The sequence below is a fragment of the Heloderma suspectum genome, chromosome 4 (assembly GCF_057233095.1).
Source record: "Heloderma suspectum isolate Gila_16-S chromosome 4, 16-S_ref, whole genome shotgun sequence".
NCBI classification, from domain to species: Eukaryota; Metazoa; Chordata; class Lepidosauria; order Squamata; family Helodermatidae; genus Heloderma; species Heloderma suspectum.
The window spans coordinates 268009865-268033526 of NC_139461.1; the positions used below are offsets into that span (position 1 = coordinate 268009865).

The window sequence follows — 23662 nt, forward strand, 5'->3', positions numbered from 1 at the left end:
CCTTCCTTCACCTGAGTATAATACCAGCTCTCTTAAAGGCACAATGCCTACAGAATCACCACAGTAGCTCTGAACACTGCAGCGAGGAGATCTGGCATATGAGAGCTGTTTCTTAGTGCTGTGCTTGAAACATCTCTGGAGTGGTGGCAGCCTGTGCCAAGATTGCATGGGTAATTTCCGTGGACCTGCAGGTGGCCCTTCACTTCTGCAGAAAAGTAGTGGACCTGTGATTTTCCTCTTCTTTGGCATTCATTATCGAGAGGCAGAAATTCATCAGTGGAAGTTGAGAAATCCTGACTTCTTGTTGTTGTTGCAAGCTTCACCACTGATTACTCATACAAAGATAAACATGAAATAATAAATAATAGTAAATAATAAATAATAAAACCATTTATTTAAATAATTTATAGCAGATAGCAAATGTATCATAGGAAATAGGAAGTAATAGTACAGCAATGGAATATTACATCTGTGTTTAACTCTTAGAGGAATGTGCTTTAGGACCAGGATGTTGGGGAAGGGAGCTGAAGCCCATTCAAACCAGCCGTCCCCAACCTGGTGCCCTCCAAGATGTGGTGGACTGCAAATCCCATAATTCCCAACCAACATGGGCACTGGCCATGCTGGCTGGGAATTATAGGAGCTCCAGCCCAACATGCCTGGAGGGCACCGGATTGGGGAAGGCTGATTTAAACAGTTCTCTTGGCACCTCATAATAGTTATGTAGAGGCCCTTCTCTGGTTTCTTCTCCCTTTAAAAAGTGAGGTGGGTGTCTACTAGAGAGAGGGCCTTCTCTATGGTGGCACCCTGTCTTTGGATTTCCCACCCTAGAGGAGTTTGCCTAAGCACCTTGATTATTGCCTCCAGGCAAAGTAGTTCTGTCTTGTTCACCTGAGGTTTTAACTAGCACCAGTGGCTTTGGTTGGCTATTTTTCATCTGTGTGGTTGCTTTTATAAAATAGCACTGCTGTTCTAATTTGTTATGGTTTGCGCTTGTATTTTTTAAAGTTGTGGTTTTTGTTGTAAGCTGCCTTGAGGACTTTTTATAGTGGAAAGGCAGGATAGAATTTTTAATAAATAAATATACACACACATGTATTAACTTCTCCTCTTTCCCCCTGTAGTATGTTTTCCTGATATCCCTCACATGCAGACTTTGTGGCTTTTGCCATATCAGTCCTTTGACTATTGTGTCTGTCTTCCTCAGGATGAGATTGAGGAACTACGTGCTGAGATGCTGGAGATGAGAGATGTCTACATGGAAGAAGACGTCTACCAGCTACAGGAGCTCCGACAGCAGCTAGACCAAGCCAGTAAAACCTGCCGTATCTTGCAGTACCGTCTGCGTAAGGCGGAACGACGCAGTCTTCGTGTGGCACAGACTGGCCAGGTGGATGGAGAGCTCATCCACAGTCTTGAACAAGATGTCAAGGTAAGCCTGTGGGCACACATTTTCTCTCCATCAAAAGGGAGGAGACAGTTAAATGGTCCTGGGATATGTGTCTGCTGTTTAGACCATTTGTCCATGTAGCCCAATACTGTTTGTTCCATCTATTGGCATTTCTCCAAGGTCTCAGGCAAAGGCCTTTCCTAATTCTAGTACCTGCAGTCCTTTAACTGGAGATAGCAGGAACTGAACCTGGGATCTTTTACATGCAAAACATGAGCTCTACTACTGAGCTATGGCTCCTTCTCTACAGTATTTGGTGTACATTTCATGTATCTTTTGAAAAAATTGTTGCTTATAAATATCTTACTAATGAACAAAGCTAGTGCCATACTGGCCTAGAGGAGCACTGGAGAGGATCTCTTGGAAGATTTGTGAAATGCTGATGTGTATTTTAGCTATTTTCTAGAAGAAGCCACGAGCCTTGAATTCCTTTGCACAAATGTAGTCTACCTCTTACTTGTCAATAAAGTCAAGATAACAGCAAGTGAGTAAAGTCAAATAAATGGAGATCATGCATGGAGTCATGGTAAAGTAGGCTCGAGCCATTGCCCTCTCTGTGTTTGTATATTTCACAGTGTCATGATTTCCCTATGCAAGCTTTGAAACTGGCATTTGATAGAGAATTCAGCTTTTTAACAGAGGCATATTTCTGGCCTTTATGACTGCGAAGATAGGCTTTAAAATGTGTGGGTAATGCTAAGTAAAACCTCAGATGCCAAATAGGTGGAGTGAGAAGATCAGGGTTTCAGTGCTTGGTGTAGCTCTCTGCCTGTCACCATGAGTAACAGAAGAGGAATAAACACATGCAAAATAAAGTAAAAAATGCAAATGTGACTGTTAATGTACATAGATGTCTTGGAACTGATCTTTTCTTAGGGCAGAATTTGAGTTACCTTGGTGTAGAACTTCATTTTGTTAATTTGTTTCATTTAAAAGCACAGAGAATACACAACCCTAGATTGGATCTTTCTGGTTCAAGCCTCGTTGGCGAGAGTAAGGGGCACCTTGCTCTGTTTGAAATGCTTTTGAGAAGCAGACCGCCCTCCACTCTTAATTCTCGCCTAATTTACTGTGCAATTTTGAATTGGCCAATCCTGGAGTTACTAGGGAGGGGCTATGTTTACATTGGTGTCACATTGCACATGCTGCAGTGTGGAGTGGAGGGCAGTGCCTGTCTCTCTGCTTGGGAGAAGAAATCTTTTGATGGTCTTTGTAGAATCCTGTTACTCTCACAACACCCTAGGCTGAAAAACTGATTTCCCCAAGGCCACCCATTGTATTTCAAAGCTGCCTGTGAATCTGAACCTGTGTTTCCCAAGTGAGGCGGCAGACTTCCAGTTGCAGCTGGACTTCTACTTCTCTCTGCTTGTACTCCCAATTCATTCCTCTTTCCAGGTTTTATGCTCCTAGAGGATGTGCAGGCCAGGGAAGGGCTAGCTATAAGAATATGCATTCTTGTCAGCTCAGTTTACAGTCATGAGAACTAAGCAGCTGAGCGAAGCGGCTGAGCCCCTCCCTTGAGCTGCCTGAGGGCCTGAGCTAGTTCACCATGATGGTACCGGCCAGCTGGCTGGTGCATGTGCTGCTTTCATGTGCTGCTTTCATGTGGTACTTTCTTGGCAGCACACAGCAAGGGACTCTGGAGGAATGCCTCCTCACTGCCTGTAAGGCTTGTTCTGTGGTCCCTTGATGACAGCTCCTATACCGGATCATATAGGTATTTGGCAGGGGACAGACGCACAAGCGGCCGGGGTAGGAGAGGGCAGGAAAAGAGAGCCTGCAAAGTGCTTTGGCCTGCCCATGCTGGCTGGCATGACTGGAATGAGAGAAGAAAAGATTGAGCAGATTAGAGTGCTTGGAGATACAGACAACGCTGTTACGATGGCTGCGTTTTTAGAAACTCCTTTTACCATGATTACAAAAGCAGGAACCTTTTTTACCATTCTCCAGGGTGACTTGGGTGAATATCCTCCACAAAAAACACTGCCTAGTCTTGATCATCTTCAAGCAGTAGACTTAAACTCTTTGGGCAAAATCCAACATAAGTCCTACTTTAAGTAGACGTATTGAAATGAATGGGACTTAAGTTAACCATGGCCACTTTAAACCCCTTTCATTTCAGTGGGTCTACTCTAAGCAGGACTTATGTTGAATTGTGCCCTTTGCTAGTTTCTTCTCCTCCCCCCCGCCCCTCGCTTTTCAGTTAATGCTGAACCTGCAAGTTCACCAGAGGAGTTGCTGCTTCCACAGGGGCTCTGTGTGATTTCCCCAATGGTGTGTAGATTGCGTCTACTTGAGAGTAGGAGGGATTCAGTGCCTTATTCCAGGTGATAGGATGATCGTCACACTTCTTAGTCTGTGGGCTTTTGCGCTCTGGACTCTCAGTGAGTGAAGTGAAGGAAGATGGGTTCATTCAGCAATATGCTGTGTGAGGATTTGGCCATCTCATGGCCCTACAGGCCTGGCAGTCAGATGCACACAACTCTTGTCCTGCCAAGCCACATGGGCAACCCTTTAAATGAAGCAGACTTCATCTGCTTCATTCTGATTGGCTGAGAGAGAAAAAGAGAAAACAATAATAAAATGTAGATGCAGTTTTTGACCTTCCTGGAAAGACAGTGCAGGAGAAGTATGCCTTTTTCCCCTGTAAAATAAACTGTTAAGCAACTTTAACTTGAAAATTTTGTGTTGACCAACCCATCCATCTGGGGAGAGGAGAACAATCAATGCCCAACACTGCTAATAGCTTCCAGTGGGCAGCCCTTACTTGTAACTTCTTGTGTAGCAAGCTTCTATGCTTGCCTCGATCTTGGCTCACTTGCGAGTAGCAGCAGCAGCAGCCTCTCCAGTTACACTGGCATGCCACTCTTCCCTGGCTACAAAATGCTTTTGCATTGTTGCAATGGGAAGCTTAGCGAAGCCTGAGAGGGAGCCAAGCGATGGCCTTTACACAAAGGAGTGAATCTGCTGCCAAGTGCCCCAGGCTCCAGAAAATGGCTGATCCTGGAAGTGAAGCGTGCCACAAGTGACTGATGACAATCTCCACCCAAGCATCCACTGCTAACTGCTCTATAATTAAGAGGATGTGCTTGCATGGTTGTTAAAAGTAAATATAGCCACTATCCACACCTGCCAGAGTCCTGTAAAATGTGTTGTTGTTGTGATGTGCACTAGAGTGAGGTAGTCGAAATCCTGTTCTACTAACACCACGGTCCTCTTCTGCCTTCTCCATTTCCACCTAGAGCAGGGGTGAGCAACGTGTGGCCCTCCAGCTGTTTTGGCCTACAACTCCCATCAGCCCTAGCCAGCATAGCCAATGGTGAGGGCTGAGTTGTAGGGCAAAATGGAGGTCCACAAGTTGCCCAGAAACCTCCTGATTTTGCTGCCCCTCTAAGCCTGCAAAAAAAAAACATGGTTGTCAAACACCAGGCAGATCGCAACACATGTCTGGTGGGCTGCGTGTGGCTACATGTTGAGCATCGGCCATTGCTCAGGAATTTTCTGGCCATGTGGGAAGTCTACAAAATGACATTTTTTGCTTTATATTTAACAGGAATGTTGGCACATGGGATTTTCCCCAGTTTTGCTATGGGGTATTCAGATTTTCCTTCTGGAGCTGTTAAGGAGAGGAGGACTATGTTAATTATCCTTTGTTTCTGCTCATATAATTTTCAAGTTTCTTTTTATGAGCTCCCTACAAGGCTAGCAATCCTTGGACCTGGGCATGCTGTTCCTGCTATTTTATTTGGTCAGCAACACTGTGGCTTTCTGTATGTGCACCCCGCATTTCACATCCTCTTCTGCAGTTAGCTCTCTTTCTGGCGAAGTCTCTGCGTTCAGCCTCATATCGCCATAAGCAGGGGCTAAGCTTACCTGTAGAGCTTGGTGTGGTGTCCAGTTTTCATGCATGCTGTGTCCAGCTAGAGTGCTATGCATCTTGATCTGTGAGCATAGGAGCTGATATTTTTATTGCAAAAGAAAGAAAGAAAGAAAGAAAGAAAGAAAGAAAAGAAAATGTACAAAAATGCCACTACAGTATATAATACACAAGATATAAGAGTGTGAATTTTAAAGAAGAAATAATAGAAATGTTAAGGACATTAGAAGCATTAGTACATCCTGTAGCCGCAGTTAGTGATACACAAACACATCTCCACCTTACTTATATCACATCAGATTGAGGTCATTAGGAATGTTAGAAATATTAGAAATGCTAGAACATCTGTTAGCCACAGTTAGTGATACAGGGACTGATGTTCGTTGTAGGAGTATAGGAATAAGATTCATTTGGAACAGCATCCAGGATTCGAAATATGGCATTCATTTTGCTCCCTCAGCCCTGTTGTTTCATCCATACAGGTCGTTGCAGGGATTGGTTCTCTTCTGAGCTGGATACGGTGTGATCGCTCCCATATGTTTGTCAGGCTGTATTTTTCCACTCTCCGCTTATCCTGCAGCCAATAACAGCTGCCTCCTAGTTGCCTTAGCATTCACTATGATCAAGTGTTCTGCTTGCAGAAACAGGAAATAACTGAAGCTTTTTTTCTCCTTGACGGTGCTGCTAGAGCTTCAAGCTGAGCTGATTCCATAGTAGTAACTGTGGTGCCATTTGCCTCTGCTAGCTCAATTTTCAGTTCCCGTAGTTGGGATGCAACTGGGATTTGTATAAATTACTGCGAAAGGTGAAGCACAGGCCAGCCGCTTCTCCACCATCAGCTGCATAGTGGCTCATTGCTTGCTCCCCCCACCCCATTACCCACTACAGCATCCTTTCTTTTCCAACCTGTTGTGTCCATCATGATTGCTTTGGTAGCGCACTAGGTTCCTGCCCTTTGACCTTTACATTTGTTCTGGTCCAAAATCCATGCCAGCGTACTGTCCTAGCAGGGAGGTCTGCCCATTTAATCCAAAATCCCCACTCCAGATTGTCAAGTGTAGTGGCCTTCTCCAGTCTTTGCAGTTGTGCTATGATAGGCACAAGAAAAAAGAGATAACTTCACTTTAGTTTTCCCGGAGAGTGAAGTCGTACCTGTATAATTATGCATAGTGTACACACTTTTAGCTGTGAGCCTCCTCAGGAAAGACTCTTAAAAATACTATTTTATACACAATACTACAAATATACAAGTTAAGTATGATAATCCCTTCTACACTATTAACCATTAACATGATGGAGATTCATTTAAATGAATAATTTGAGACTGCTACTTCAAAAGTAGTATGATATGTCAATGAGTCCTACTCTGATGTTAGTTTGGTAGTTTTATGTTGACTTGTAAAACTGAAATAAAGGATTAATATATCTGCCTCTGCCTTTCCTTCCAGAATTTCCCTGTAACTCTTGATTTAGACCATTTTTAATAGTTTGCTAATTTCTGTTAATTCATACTTCCCCAGATCTGCATATTGCCCAAAACACTTTTACCTTCCAGCTGCTCAGGAAAGACTCCTACCACATTTTGGGTACAACGTACCATCTCCCTTGCCCCTACACCCACAGTTGAGCTCAGCACTGATTGGCTGGCTCTTGTGTGAGTCACAAAGCCACTTTCCCATTCTTGGAGCATTTTTTTTTTCAAGTGGAAAAAACTTTAAATAAATCAGCAAACAAATATTCGATCAGATAAATGTGCAAGGTGCTTGAAGAAGAAGAAAAATGCAGACAGCCCACCTGATGCCTGGGGAGAAGGGACAAAGAAAAGGAGGCAATCAATATACAGCAGTCAGTTTGCACTCTGCATGTGTGTGAGGTGCAGGATGGGAAACAGAATTCTCCAGGTTTTGGCTTCATGCAGCCTAAAAATTGCTTATAAGCTCAGTATTGTTTCACAGACAACTCACAGCATTCCCTCAGTTTTATTGGCAGTGTTTTCCATTGGGACCAGTGCTGGATTTTGAAAGTAAACGTTGAAGTTTTGCCATCTGGTCCCTCCTTCCGCCCCTCCTGGTAAAGGGAAAGGTCATTTTTTGTGTGAAGGTAATTTCTTCCTTCCCAATGAGGAGCCTGTCCTCTTTCCTTGGATGTTATAAAGGAATACCCCTGACCCTAGTTATCAGACAGACCCACACTGTGAGTGCATTATTGCCAAAGAGTTCAAGCCTTGACTGTCCCCGGTTACCAGAATTCATTGCTTGGGATTTGCTGGAGAATGTTTGCAAACATCCAGTTAATCAGCACTGTGGCACTACTTGCAACTTCCTGTGTCTGCAGATGTATTAGGAGATATCCTCGGTGCGAAGGGTATGGCCTCTAATTCGGGGTTCTGTGGCTCCACGAAGCAGACAGTAAAGCTCTACTCCCACGCCCCATTTCTGACATTTTCATCTGACACCCATAGTCTAAACAGGATCCCAAGTGTTGGAGGTACAGTTCTGGCTGTTCAGCAGATTCACATTAATTTAGTTTCCTCTCATTTTAGGGGTTTGACGTTAGACGAATCCTTTCCCTAGAAACAGCTTTCTCCAACCTGGCAGTGTTGTAATCCAGCACAACTGGTGGCCGCTAGGTTGGGGCAAGCTGTGCTAAATGTGACCCGAGCGCTTTTCCTGGCTACATCTCAGTTGCACAACCTGTTTGAATGCCATTGCCAAAGCTTGTTAGATTCTGGTCAATCTAAGTCAGAGCATTTTGTTTTTTTATACCCTTGGCCATTGCTGTAGGAGCAGTGGCTAGTGCTGCAAAAATCTCTAGGCTGCCTGTTGCCCCATTAATGTCAGCTTTTGTGAACCTGTTAGCAGCTTGTCTAGGGCATGCCCTTTAACCTTTGGTCCATGCTCTTCACTTCAGTCAATTAAAAAAAAATAAAAATGTTTCATTCTGACTCATGGGAGAAAGGCCTCGGAGGATAACATAGCACCAGCAGCTTGTTACCCCTTCTGCCTCGGCACGTACTACTGTTCTGCTGATGGGAATTTCCATCTAGATCCCTATAATTCATATTTGAGGCTCTTTCTGAAATCTGCTGATGTGCATATCTGAGACTTGCTGATGTACCTGGTAAATATGTCTTATATATGGCAGTTATCCCCTCTCCTGTATCCTGGGGAGCTGGCATTCAAAGTACCATTGTGGATAGAGGATCTGTTTTTCAAAGGCTCTAATTTTCTTGGGCTGTGCAGCAAAGCATAAAAGAATAATACCATTGAATATTGAGACGGACTTCACATGTTTCAAGGATGGGCGAGTTAAGAGGTGACTTTTTCTCTCCATACTTCTGGTTGTTATGCAAACAGTTCATGCATTCCCCTATTGGGAAGATGCATGAATCTGTTGCACATTATCCAGAAGCACGACTCATTTGCACTTCCTCTTTCAGTGCTTGTCTTCTTGTTAACATATGCAAAGCCACCCTGTGTTCACTAGATCATTGCATCCTTCATAAGAACTAGGCCACAAGGTATTATCTGCAGTAGAAGTGGGGAAGAAAGCCTCAGTGGAGGCTGTAAAATTTGTCTTGACAACTTTTCATATCTTGGATATGATTATGTGAGTGCAACTTGAATTAATGGGTTTTAACAATGACATTGTTGCAAACTGGTTAGTTTCCACTACATGCTATAAGGGATGCATGGGTCCTAGTTGGGCATTGCTGAATGTCGGCCTGCATTTTGGAAGAAAACCTTGCTCTTTCTGAATAGATTAGGGAAGCTGTTTTTTGCTCAGTGCTAGTAAAGCCTTTCTATATGAGGCATTTATTGTGTGCTCATGATTCCTCCATCATGGTGGTTTGTAGATGCTTTACACAATGTCATCATCCTCCAGAGCCTCTCCAGTTCTTTGCAACCATTAGAGCATTTTTTTGTAATGAGAAAAGTCTGGGTGTTTTCGTGAATGGCAGCATGAAACCCTGGTGTAGTTATGCAATTCCGCTACATTACAGTGCCACCTAGTGGTTGTGTAATAGAACATATAGAAAGGCAGAGAAAGACCCCCCCCCCCAGAAAAAAGCACGTGTAAGGGAGTTGATCTTAATCCCACAAAGAACTGGGAATCAGAAGCCTTGGTAAAGTGATGGGTTAAAAGCCTCATGTAGCAAAGTCCTGAGACTGGTGAGCATTTTAGAGCAGAGATACTCAGGGTGGGGTACATAGCCCTGATCAAAAGAAAGAGTCAGAAGCCCAGTGTTGGTACTGATGATTAACTTGAACTGGAGCATGGTGCATCAGGTCTGGGGTCCAAGCCTCATGCTGCTTCTTTGCTGTGTCTGCAGGTAGCCAAAGATATCTCTGTGCGGCTCCATAATGAGCTTGAGGCAGTGGAGAAAAAGCGCATTAAGTTGGAGGAGGAGAATGAGGACTTGCGCCAGCGGCTCATTGAGAGCGAGTTGGCTAAGCAGGTGCTGCAGAATGAGATGGACAAGCTGAGAGAGGTAAGTGCCTGCTTTTGGGAACATTTTATTGCCTTTGTGGTCCACCTTTTCTCCAAGGAGTTCTGTCCACACATGGCCGAGCCAAAAACATTCACAGTGTTCTGGCGTCACAACAAGCCCATGAGGTAGGTTAAGCTGAGAAGGAGTGACCTCCTCAAGGCCCTCATAGTGAGCTTCATGGTTGAAAGGTGATATCAACCAAGATTTTGTTCATCCACACTCAACCAGCCAGCTGCTGCACCGTTAAAGAGCCCAACAGCTCTTTGTTCTGTCAATATACATAGGCCATGCCATCCTTTCTGTTTCAAACTACAAGGAATGCCGGAGACTGCTACACTGCCCTTGGGAAGCCCTCCAAACAGCTCATCTGCATGAATACAAAAGACAGAACATTGTTTCCATAGGTTACTGTTTCTCAGGCAAAGTGTGTGTGTGTGTGTGTGTGTGTGTGTTGGTAAATTAATTCCTAGGAGAGAAATCGCCCAGTCCTGCATGATTTTTGGAATCCATAACATTACAACCTCTCCGGTGTCCTAACGGCTGCTTTCCCATTTGCAGCTTCAAACCTGTATTCTTAACATGTGTAGGGAAGTGGTTCAAGCTGGCAAAAGACTTTCGTCACATGCAAAGACCTGGAGGAGAAGGCTATCAGTGGCTACTAGTCCTGATGCCTCTATGCTGCCTCCAGTATCAGAGGCAGTATGCCAATGTACACCAGTTTCTGGGGACATTGCACTCATGTCCTCTTTGTGGGTTTCCCACGGGCAGCTGGTTGGTCACTGTGTAAACAGAATGCTGGACTAGATGGACTCTTGGTGTGATCCAGCAGGGCTCTTCTTATATTCTTGTGGATGAGAATCCAAGATGCCTGCCAGTCAAGACTCCTCCCTGATGCTGTTCCACTAGATTGGCATCCAGCCACCAGCACAGTATAAAGATGTGTATCTCTGGTCATTTTATGGCTTCTCTCGTACTTTTGCCTTAATGCAGTATGCAGTTGAAGAATGCCAAGAGGGAAAAATAATATAGAATATGGTCCATAGTCCACATGTCAGTCCCTCAGTAGCTACAGGGTGTCTTCGTCTAGCTCTGCACCTCATTGTATCAGGTTCCTTTTGGAGTGAGCCTACTCCCTCTGGCATGGATGGGGAAGCTGTGGCTGTGGGCTGGATGTGGTCTATGGCTTCCGCTTCTTGGTCCTGATTCCACACACAGCAGTTAGGATTTTTTAGAGGTTTTCATGGGTGCCAGCTAGGCAGGACCATAGCCAGGGAGGGAAGGTTTAACCCTTCCTTCCCCACACTCCCTTCCCCACACACCCCAGGGCTCCCACTGGCTCCCACTGTGGCCAGATCTGGCCACTGTGGCCTTCTCCAGGAACGGGCATAGCTGAGGTACTAGCTGCAGCTGTTCAGAGGTGCTTCCAGCTGCAGCTGCTACCTGAGCATCTAGAACAGCCCTTCCCCAACCTGGTGCCCTCCTGGTGTGTTGGACGACAACTCTTATTATTCCCAGCCAGCCTGGCCAGTGGCACCAGGTTGGGGAAGGCTGATTTAGAAGCAATGCTGGATCCAGGTGATTCTCCAAGAGGAGTGCGAACCCATCCAGAATGAGCTGTACACCTAACCCTAAATTAGCTTTCCTACTGCCAAGCAGCACCTCTTGTCTTGTCCTGATGTATTTCCAGCTTATTTGCTGACGTCCAGTCTCTGTGTGTTCAGGCAGTGGTTCAGAACCTCTACCCCCTCTCTGGCACCTGATGAAAAGGAGAGATAGAATTGGGTGTCATCTATATATTGATGGCACCCAACCTCAATCCCAGGATGATCTCTCCCATTGGCTTCATGTAGATATGAAACAGCTTGGAGGACAAGATGGACCCCTGAAGAACCCCAAAGGCCAGTGGCCAAGTGGTTGCCTTCTGGATCTTTTCTTCCATATAAGACTGGAGCCACTTCAGAGCAGTGCCTCCTGGTCCCCTCCTACTCAGGTGAAGTGGAGGTTCTCCTGGGAGGCAGGCAGGGAGGGAGGCCTTCCCTTGGGCTTTACCCTTTGGTTCCTTGGAATTCAATGTTCCTTCATTTCTGGGAAAGCAAATGCAAACAGCTCCAAGAAAAAGAGAGCTGTATATGGCTGGTTAGTCCTACAAAGCTGAGGAAGAGGGGAGCATATTGGAATGCTGGCCTGCAGGTGGGGTGACAGAGAGCTTTGGGCTAGTCATTTTGCCCTTAAAAATATATTGTGTCCCGCCTTTTATGCCTGCTCTTTTGGCTCTTGTGTTTGCTCCCAGCAGCTGGAAAGCACCATAGCCTTGCCTTCTCCAAGGGCCAGTAGGAATAGTTTAGGCACTTCTCATAGCTATTTGATGTCTTGCCATCGAATGGGCTCATGGAAGTGGAAGAGAGCTTCAGGCTCCGTTTCTGATCTGCCAGCATAACATTCTTCTGTCACCATGATGCAGTCCACATGTAATGATGCTGTGTTTAGGTGCTACAGGGCACCAAAGCAGCAATGTAATAGAAAATAGCTTGGGCTTGCTGAAGTGATGCTGGCAAAGCTGGCAAAACTGGCATGTTCCGCAGCTCCCTAGACCTAGAGGATGATCTTGAGGAAGGGGAGCCCATTCTTGGCGTGCACAGGCTAGCCAAAAAGTGGGGCTGTAGAATGGAACTGAGTGTGATATCAGGGCAGTAGGCCAAGTGGAATCTGGTTTGCAGTTGCAGCAGTCTAGTGTCTGCAATGTGGAATTGCCCTAGTTGGAATTGGGCCAGGCAACCTACTATCCTGATTCTTTTTGCATTTTAAAAAATCGCTGCCAGCTCTCCTAGCCCAAGTTTGACAGACTTTGGTATTATCCGTCTGCTATGAAATCAAACCTTTCCAAAACAGTGCTCCAATGCCGCCCGCTATTTTTGTATTAAATTAATTTTTGAAGCAGATAAAACTAACACCTATCCAACTCTGCCATGCCCTTCTGGTGGGAATGCCCAGCCATCTCTTCTGCATGGTACAGGTTATCTTTTTGCATGACTATTGGCCTTGTTGCTTGTGGGTATGGTGCTGTGCAGGACACCTGGGTGATTACCTTTCCTCAAAGAATCTGAGCTCTCTCTTTGCAGATGGGCATGGTTTTGTTCCTAATCATTTGAGTGGCTAAGAATTATGGCTTGCTCAGATTGCTGAATTCCACCACACAATGGTGTATGGGGGCATGCGACCGCATGAAGAAAGGCTAGTGTAAAAATAGGCTGTCCGTGCAGTGAACCTAATCAGCCATTTCCCTGATCACAGCTGCTGAAAAATGAACAGCTATGATGACAGAGATGGCTGCTGGATCACGTCTCCCACTAATTTTTCTCCATACAATCGCATATCGACTTGCACAGTTTTGTGGGGAAATGTTAGTAGTGCAAATGGTCTGTAAACGCCACATGTGATTTGTCTGGGACAAATTTCAGAGCAGAGTCAATGGCCATGCAGGCAGTTTAGAAGCCTCAGCCCTCCCTGACCATATTGCATGGGATTGGTTGCTTTTGCTTTCAGTACTGCTCTCTAGGCAGCCTGTCCTACCCATCCACACAGCTAATGGGCATGAGATTGGTTTCTGAGCAGGCTGAGTGCATGATATGAATAGTAAATGAAGAGAAGTGCCATGGCTGTCACTGAGAGGTAGGGCTGGATGGGAGGAGGGGTTTTCTGTGGCCGGCAAGCCAGACTGGAGTCACATGGTGGGTGTACACAGAGACCGGATCAGTGGGGTTGCATACAGATGATTCAGCCCTGTAGCTTTCTGGAGCAGAGCTAGACAGCTTGCACTGTTTGAATTGGTCTTGTATTCTGGCTTGAGCGTCCCCATTTTTCACATGAAGCTCCTCCTTATATGCCAGCACTGTGGGTGAATTAACTTTTTCAATCTGTTCTTGGTTAGCATCTCTTAACCTTGCATTGACCAGCGTGTTTGTGCCTTTTCACTTGCTTCCTTGTGCTCCCGTACTGGGATTGTGTCCTGGGAGTTGACTACAGTCGCATTCATTCTGAATTACCAGAGTCTGTGCAGAAATGGTTAATTTGTTTGTATTATTTATTATTACATTTATACCCTAACTTTTTTCCTCTTGCAAGGAGTCCAAGGCGGCTTACATGGTCCCCCTCCTCTTCATTTTATCCTCACAACAACCCTGTGAGGTAGGTTAGGCTGAGAGCCAGGACTGGCCCAAAGTCACCCAGTGAGCTTCATGGCTGAAGTGGGGACTAGAACCCGGGTTGCCTGAGTCCCAAACACTCTAACCACTGCACCACACTGGTTCCCTGGTTAAGTCTCTGCCCTCTATCCAGATCCTTCACCCATTTCCCTTTTCTAAATCATAAAGAGGTTGAGAGCCAGGTGCTGTGCTGCTGTCTCTGTTCACCCTGTATTTGGCCTCCAGAGCAGCTTGCTACAACTCTCTGTCTGAAAGGTATTTCACATTTATCGAGAGCCCTCATATAGAATCAACCCAGGGCCTAGTCTAAGGCACACGATTTAACGATCTTCCTAAAGCTAACCAGGTCTGGGGCTGTTCATTGCCTGGGTGGGAGACAGCCTGGGATCCTGTTTATGTTGCCTTGGATTCCATCATGGAAGGAAGGCAGAGTATCAATGTACTAAATATATAATGTTGGAGAAAGGAAAGAGCCCACATCCAGTCTACCCTGTGTTGTGTGGCAGATCCCTCAATACTCGAATGTTCCTATGTTCCTAATAGGGTTACAGTTAGGGTTATGGTGAGGTCAAAATGAGAGTGAGAGTATAAGCATCCCATAGTCTCCATCATCTCCATTTAAAAGGAGCAGGTAGCAGGTGATGGAAAAAGCTTCTGCCTGAAAGGAGAGCCACTGCCAGTCAGAGCTGACATTGCTGGGCTAGATAGACGTAATGGCCTGGCTTGTGTCATGTGATCATATATGTCCATATGATTCAGTACAGCCTTTCCCAACCTGGGGTCCTCCAGATGTGTTGGACTACAGCTCAATAACAAACCATTGGTTAACTCCAGGCACTTGAACCCCTAAACTTACCAGAATGTCCAGGTTCAGGTGTTCCACTTACAACCTACGAATGGGGTGATTATAGGTTGTTAATTGAAAGCGGAAGTGAGGAATGTGTCGGAGGCAGCACGCACTTGCTCCCACTCACCCCCGCCAATTCCGGGGTTAAATAACCCATGATTTGGCATTATGTGCGAACCGGGCCTTAGACTCCTTTGTAACCTACCACTTTTTTGTATGTGCAGTCTGTGATGGGCAGGCAAGGAAAGCTTTTCCTTCAGCTGTGGATGGATGGATGATGGATGGATGGAAGCTCCCTCTTCCAGGAACTCCGTATTGAATTCTTTACTACTACTACTTCTTCTTTAGTGCAGGCAGTAGAATTATTTGAGTGATGGCTGGCCCTGAAATCCAGCTGGCATCCCAAGAGGAATTCACACCTTTCAGCAAACTTATTTATATCACCCTCCTTGGCATTGGTTTGAACTGTGGCACTGTCCTAGGCTGCTCTAAAGAAGCAGCTAGCTGGTGCATTTATGAAACTGCTGTTTGTGTGTGAACCTGGAGTAGTTGCATTTCTGAAACATTGCTATGAGGTAGAGCCCCCAAGAGGCCTTTCAGTCTTGGGTCTGTTGCCTGTAGTGCAGCTTCAAGAATTTTACTGCCTGTCGAATTAGTACTTCTCAATAAGGGGATTTGTAGTCCTTTGCTATAGCTTGTTAACAGGCAGATGCGATCATGTGCACGTGCACGCGCACACGCGCGCACACGCACATAAATTGCCCCTGAAAGGCTCTGAATGATGCACGGAGTGGGGTGGGCTTTCTCCTAAGGGGATTATGTGCTGATTATTCTCCAGCTGGAGGGAGCATCTCTGATAATTGGATAAGTGTTGGAAAGGCCAATTAATTGTCATGCTCTTGCCCATTTGCACCTGTGGCTTCATTTGTCCTGCAGGGAGGGATTCAGAAGGGCTTGTTTATGCTTGTGTGAGCCATGTGTGAGCCATGTGTGTGTGTGATTGAAAGAGATCTTATGCGTACGTCTGGTAGTATCAACGTGGTAGCAGTCAAATCTAATCACATTTGTTAGTTTTTGCCATGTGAACAAACCACAGCAAAGAAACACATCAGAAACAGCAGGGAAGGCAAAGCAGCTATAAAACAAGCCCAATCCAGTTTGTCTGATGCTGATGGCAGTCAATTAGGCAATGTAATCCTGGTCATGGTGCCTCCTCGCTGTGATGACAGAGCGCCCATAACCATTATGTTGTCCTGCACTGCTGATGAGGCATGTCCATTGACAGGAGGTTTCTCTGGGAAAAGGCAGGGGCATTTTCCCTTTTGACATCCCCTCACACAGTGTGAAAAGCCAACTGTTTGTACTGCACCCCCTCAGCTAGTTTTTGCCAGTTTATGTGCACTGGCAGCAAAGCTGTGTATACTCTGTGATGAAAATAAATAAATAAATAAATGACTTGTAACTCCTTGTCATGGTGATTCATATGCTGCTCCCAGGAAAGCATTAATCTGCAACCTGCAGCCTGTTTTGCATTCTGCACATATGCCTATAATCTCTTATTTGCACAGTTCTGCTTCTGGCAGCTATGGGGAGGGCCAAAGAGCTGTGCTGTGGAGGGCACCAGAAACCCACCTCTTGAGTGTTGGAAACCTCTTTTGACCTCTTCTGCCCTCTGATCTTTCGGCACACATCATCCCCTCGCTCTTCAGCCTTTACAAGGCAAAGAATTCACACTCTCGGGATGCTGGAATCTCCAAAAATCACCATCTCAGCACGGTTGTGCAGTTGCTGGAGAGTTCCAGCGTGGGTTGCAGTGTCCTGTGGGGGGCTGGAAGTGCTAAAACCTGATGAGGAATTGTGGAGTGTTGCAGAAGGGGCTTCTCAAGTTGGTCCGTCCAGTGCACTGAGCCAGCTTGCCTCCATCCCCCGGCGCCCAGGCTGCTTGCTGCGTGTGTTCTTCATGTTGGTGACACTCCGATCCTTGGCATGTTCTTTTTTTGGCTTCTATGGAGGGTGGGAGCTGGAATGGCTGGCTCAGCCACCTTATCAGGGGTCACTTACTGTTGTGGTGCAAATGTGTTGGATTTCTACAGGAGCCAAGGTCAAGCAGCAGACACTTTTTGTGTGCTGCTTTCTCCATACCGTACCCCTCTGTTGGACCTGTAGCTCGATGGCTGGGGTGTGCCAAGCCACTGCGAGAAGCTGGGGCGTTTGAAGGATAGGTTTGTCCTTAATAGGAGTGTCCTGGATCTCAGGAGCCTTGGCACAGGCACTGGCTCACATTTCACAGCTGCATTTCTTGGCTAGGGAGTTCTAGCGCCAGCTTGTGAATGTTTTTGGCTCAGCATGTGTGGACAGAACGGCGTCCAAGGGGCACTGCTCCGACCAGTGTTATGAGTTATTGATGTGCGTCTCCTTGCTTGGTTTACTAAACACTTTCTGAGGGTGTTGGCGGGTGGAAGAGGCAGACTGGCTTTTCAGGGCTTCATTATAGGGAGCTCTTTAATAGCGCTGGCTGTGTTCCAACTCTCCTGCAGCAGGGGAGATGCTTGTTAGGAGGAAGAGAGACATAAATTAGGTACGGAGAAACTGTTTACTGGGGAGTATTCACAAGCGTTTTTGAGCTTCAAAAGGTGTCCCAATAAAGTGATCATCTTACCTAATAATAGCATAATTTTAGTGCATCAAATGTCTTGTAATCCTAGAAGGGATTACAGCAACCTTGTGAGTGTCTTATTCCAGATACACAGGTGGGGCTTGAGCAGTGTACCTGTTTCTGCCCAATGAATTCCTGGCTGAGCTAGAACTTTAAGCCCAGGTCTCCACACTCCAGGACAAATGTGGTGCCTCCTGAACCACATTGGCTGCCCACTTCTCTGAGGCAAAAGTTGGTATAAGATGATACACTAAGCCAGGCTTCCCCAACCTGGTGCCTTTCAGATGTGTTGGACTGCAACTCCCAGTCATTGTGCAGTCCAGCACATCTGAAAGGCATCAGGTTGGAGGCTGAACTAAGCTGTTGTTGTTGAGGAAGAGGAGGTTGTGAATCAAGCACAGGAGAGGTTTCAGAAGTCACTTTAAATTATTGGGCCATTCTTGGCCCTTTGGAATATGAACGTTAAGTATTACCTTTTGAATCAGACCAAGGCAGGGTATGAAGGCAACAATTCTCTATGGTTGCTTATCCTGAACTTATGGTAATCATCCTGCCTCTGGAAGCCCCATCCTTATCTCTCATGGCTTGTAGACATTGATAGAGTCCCTTGTCTATGAATTTAGCAAATGAGTGGCCATTGCCACATCTTGTGGCAGTGAGTTCCCCAAGCATTTTGTGAAGATGTACTTCCTTTGTTGTCTTGAACCTACTGCTAATTGGTCTCATTGTATGGTGGCCCCCAAATGAAATACACTATTTCATCCTCCATCAGAAGTAGTTGGTACTGACAAATTGTTTTCACAAAGGGCGCTTATATTGGTTGTCACAGCTCCTGTTTGTAAAACTAACAAAAAAGCTACAACAATGCTGTATAATCAGTTTAAAAATTGTGACTTGGATGAATAACATTGAAGTGGTACATTCCAAAGAAAAAGGTGAAAGTAGCATCTCTTGTGAAAATGTCTGAACAGAGGACAGTAGAGTTTAGTCAGCATACAAGGGGGTGGAGAACTTCCCAAAGATAAGTTAGAGTGGCTGGTGGTCTGTGTTGTGTGTTGTAAGAAGAGCCTTGCTGGAGCAAACCATTGGTTCATCTAGTCCAGCACCCTTTTTCCCACACTGGCAAATCAGATGCCTTGCGGAGCACAATAGACACTACTTACTCCCTTTCTTCCCTTCCCACTGGTGACAGGATATCATTAATAAGTTAGATTGTGGAGCTGGGAAACCTGCAGAAAGGGGCAACCAAAATTATCGGGGTGAGAGAAAATCTCCTACGAGGAAAGGTTATAATATTTGGGGCTTTTTAGCTGTAAAAAAAGCAACTGGGGACATGATAGAGATGCATAAAATTATGCATGGTATGGAAAAAGTACAAGAAAGATGTTTCTCTCATGATACTAGAACCCAACAGGGTCATGCAGTGAAGCTAAATCATGGGAGATTCAGGACACACAAAATGAAGTACTTCTTTACACAGCACATAATTTAACTATGCTACAAGATGTAGCAATGGCTGCCAACTTGGACAGTTTTAAAAGGGGATAAGAGTTAGTTTTATCTTCAATGAATTTGTCTATCAGTTGCTACTAATCATGATGGCCATCTGTCTGTCTGTCTATCTCCAGTCTTGGAGACACTATATCTCTATATGCTAGTTGCTGGGAATATGAGTGGGAGGGTGGTGTTGCACTCATCTCCTGCTTGTGGGCTTCCCATTGGCATCTGGTTGGCTGCTGTTGAAACAGAATGCTGGACTAGATAGGCCTTTGGTCTGATCCAGCAGGGCCCTTAAGTTCTGATGTTCTAATGTCACACATGCTCCCTAGAAAGAGACTGAGTACTTGGTCCCATTTAAGGTCCATTAATATAAGCTATGTCTTCTCTAATGTTCATTTCAGAGGATTATTAATACATGCCTACAAATAATAACATTGAACAGCCCACTAAGTCTTTCGCTGTTTGTTTGGTTCTGAATAATGATAGCTTTCATTACTGGGAGTTGTCAGTTCCTGTACAACATAACGCACACACAACTGTTTTGTTCGAGTTTGATGGCTTCAGTACTTACCTCCCCCAGGATCAGTTCTACACCCTACTGGGCGTGTGAAGAGACTCTCTGCATAATTCTGACTATCAGAATTTTGTTGTAAGACCAAAACACAGGAATGTTTAAATTTTACAAATCTGCTTTGTTAACTAGATTTAATTCCCCTGATCTTCTCTCCCTGTCTCCTGAACCTCATTCTACTTTAGAAGCCTTTGATTTTAAAAAGAAATTATGAGAGTACGAGAGACAGACCCTCTCTCCTCCAGTTATCAGTGAGCACAGGTTCCTTTGAAATCTTCTTTCCTTTCTGGAGCTGAGAAATGTAAAATACCTTCATTGAGGAGTGCTGCGTGAGAAATGAGTAGCACTTTAGGCAGACCTGGTTTTTAAGTTGCTTGCTCATCTTTAGCTCCTTGAGTGTTAACATTGTTTCAAAACATTATCATGTGCAAGTGGGAGAGGAGGAACCCCTAGTCTGTGTGGTGAGCTAAGTGACTTAGAAAGGATAAGGATGTAATAATCTTCCAGCTTGAAAGAATTCTGTGTTTTTGTCTGAGCCTTGCAAAGGTGGTTCATCTGCGCAGCTGCAACAAAGTGATTCAGATGTAATCTCTTTTATGGGGCCTTGCACTGAGTTATGTTTTTCTCCAACCTGAAAACACATCTCTTGGGTGTGAATAGTCAGGTTGTGCCTGAATGATCAAGAAGTTACAAAGCATTCCAACCCTTTATAAAGAAATCCCAACCCCTGATACAGTGTTTTTCTTCTCTCTCTCTCCCTCTCTCTCACCCTCTTTCTCTGTAGGATGTATTTCTGTTGTTCCTTGAACATCAGAGCTATGGAGTTGTGTTGAATCCCATACACAGTGGTTCCTATTTTCCTGCTTTGTCCAGGAAGCTGGAGTCATTTACCTATGCTGTACTTTTGCTCTCACATGCAGGGATTGTGTCTCTCCAGATCAAAATGACAGATTTCAGGCAGAATCACACACTGATTTTCATGGGCGTTAATGATCACTTGGGAATATTCCCCTGCTTCAGTTAATACACAGAACTACTGATCACAAGTTATGCCTTTGTTGCATTAAACGTCAGCGCACACACTCCATCTCATGCAGGATAAGACATTCTACACTTACCTACCCCAGATACTGACGCACACTCCACGAAAACTAGATTTGAATGTAATCTTATTGTGAAGTGTCCGGTGATGGTTAATAACAGGTTATTTTACCAGACTGTCTGCTCCATTGTTATTTCCTTTACCGTCCCACCCACCCCCGCTCTGGGTTCTGGTGAAAGTGTCAAGGTCAGGAAAAGCCTTCTCTGTTTCACCCAAGTTGTTTAACTTCACTCTCCCCCTTCCCTCTCTTGAGTCTCATGAAACTGACAAGGCTTGAAAGAAAGTCTTGTCAATCTCACTAAAGTATTTATTATGTGCGCTTGCACTGGAGAACAGACGTGCTCTTATTGTGGGGTGGGGGTGGGGGATCCATGCTGGAGAAGTTGACCACAACCTTGTCAGTTTCACTAGAGGGTTGGGTGTGTGTGAAGGATGAAACTCATCATTGTGGGTGGCTACCAGGAGAGTGTTTTCTTCTGTGGCACCCTGGCTGTGGAATGAGCTCCCTAGAGAGGTTTGCCTGGCACCTACGTTGTATTCCTTCCGGCACCAGGTGAAGACCTTTTTATTCTCCCAGGCATTTTAGCTTTCTAGTTTTTTAGCTTTGGTGTTTTAAATCGGTATTTCAAATCTCTGCATTGATGCTAGGTTTATTCTGGTTGTACTTTATATTGTAGTTTTAAGCTTTCACATTTTATATTGTTTTTTAAGCAATGTCTTGTGGTTTTAATTTTTGAGAACTGCCTAGAGCTTCGGCTAATGGGCAGTGTAGAAATAAATAAATAAATGGAAAAGGAGGAGGAATTGGTCAAGGGCTCCATGCCAGTTAATAGTGCTCTACTGTCATTTGCATTAATCTTTAATGAGCTTCTGTCGTGCATTAAAAACGTTGTTCAGGCAGGCATTTGGGGTGGGTTAGGGTATTTTAGAAAATGTTTTTATTGTAGAATTTTATTGTTTTAAACTGTTTTTATTGTATGTTGTACATCGCCCAGAGTGGCGATTAATAAATTTAATAATAAATAAATAAATAAAATCTGTTCATTCTTCTGTTTCAGAATTCTTTGAAGAAAAGAGGATCACGTTCTCTTGGGAAAACAGACAAGAAGTCATCTGCCCAGGTGCATATTGAATACAGCTGGTTTCCTACAACAGCTACCCTTCTGCAATGCATCTCGCAATGTGTGCTTAAAGGCAGCACTGCTGGTTACTGTGACAGAAATCAAGTTACTTAACCAGATACTTGAAGACGGCTTTCCCGTTCTCTTAGCCTCATCAAGGGAGGACTTGTAGTTCAGTGGTAGAACAACATGCGTTGCATGGAAAAGGTTCCAGGTTCAGTCCTTGGCATCTCCAGTAAAAAAAGAACTCTGGAAGCAGTACTAAGGAAGATGGTAACCTCAAACCTGGAGGTGAACTGTTAGTTTGAGTAGATAGTAGAGGGCTAGGTAGACCAGTGGTTTGAGATGGTATAAGGTAGCTTCATGTGTATATTTGGGCTGGCAGTCACAGTGCCCAAAGTCACTCAATGAGCTTCAGGGCTGGGTGAGGACTAGAACCCGGATCTCCTGAGTCCAACCCTCTAACTGCTACACCACACTGGCTCTCATATCGTTATGACCTGGGAGTGGCCCATCCTACAAATACGCGGGATAAGCAGGGCTTTTTTTTTGTAGGCAAGGTCTGCCTTGCTTACCTTGTATAAGATGCCACTTCAACTGTTACGTATCAAGCAGAGGTGTGTTCTGTAATAACTAAAGCCCTGATTAGAAATGGGCAACAGGTCTGTACATTTTCAAATGCCCCAGCATGTCCACCTGGTTCAGCATATTTACCAGTTGCAACATGCTCTGCTAAATAAGTATTTTTTGACTTGCTAATAAATGGAAGGGGTATTATCTTCTATATGCTCTTAAATACAGTTGGTACCATGATGCAAACGATCAAAGCTGATGCTGAAACCATACAGCAGTAACACTTTTGTTTTGTCGCTTGTGCAATTCCTTTTTTTATATGGAAAACTAATGGCCAGATTTTAATCAAGTTGAAGGATAACAGGTTGACAACATCTTTTAATGGTATGTGGGTTTGACTCTTGGATTGTAGTGGTTAAATGCTCAGCAGCAAATTGGCTGACCCTGAATAGCAGTGAAATATCTAGAATACATTATTCAAGTCCTCCGTAACAACGCCAAGGGGTGGCATTAGAAAGAAGCAGTGATGCAAAGGAAATAGCTTGGTGGCAGAGCAAAATGAGGGCTAGAACGAATTCCAGTCTATTGCATTTCACTGGTAATTTTTAAATTGAGTTTATGCCCCTAAGTCAGCACTGAAGCCAAAATTGATCTTGTATTCTGTGCACGACCATTTGTTAGATCAGTAGCTGGGGAATATATGCATAGTGGTTTTTTTTTAATCGGTGGCACCTTCCTGATTTTGGCCAGTTATGTAGCTTTGCTGATATATTCATGTTTTGTTCAGTGACCTTGGGAAGAGAGATGCATGCCTACATGTTTATAGTGCAGAACAGATTGGAGCAGTAGTAGCTTTATCTTTCTAACAGAAATAATCAGAGGGATGTGTTGTCTTTTGATAATCTGTCTTCCTCAAACTCTTGTACACTGGGACCAAGGCTGGTTCCCTTGTTCTGTGACAAATTCTGCAGTTTTATGTTGGTGAAAAGATAAGAGGGACACAAATATTAGCCTCCATCCCACACCCTGGGTACAGTTGTCAAGTGTGTGTGTGTGTGTGTGTTTGAAACAAAGCTTAAATACTAGGCAATCCATGTGAAGTGCATTCCATGTATGAATGTTGTAATTTTTGAAACAGTATTTTGAAGATGCTCCATTTGTACACTTACAAAGGTATTGTCTGAACATCTGGTGGGATGATCTAGTCAGTGTTGCATCAGTTCTTTCCCTCCCTGCCACTTCTGTTATTGAAGAAAGAGAACAGTTATGTT

The 23662-nt window shown here is 44.7% G+C and overlaps 1 protein-coding gene across 3 annotated transcripts in view; it reads left to right on the forward strand.

Moving 5' to 3' along the window:
* MTCL2 (microtubule crosslinking factor 2) overlaps positions 1-23662 on the forward strand; it is a 95303-nt gene that overhangs the window by 30159 nt on the left and 41482 nt on the right. For all 3 annotated transcript variants that reach the window (XM_084853796.1, XM_084853794.1, XM_084853795.1), the window contains exons 2-4: positions 1208-1432; positions 9661-9819; positions 21756-21818. In XM_084853796.1, the coding sequence (XP_084709922.1) occupies positions 1208-1432; positions 9661-9819; positions 21756-21818 (447 nt within the window). The remainder of the gene's footprint in view (positions 1-1207; positions 1433-9660; positions 9820-21755; positions 21819-23662) is intronic.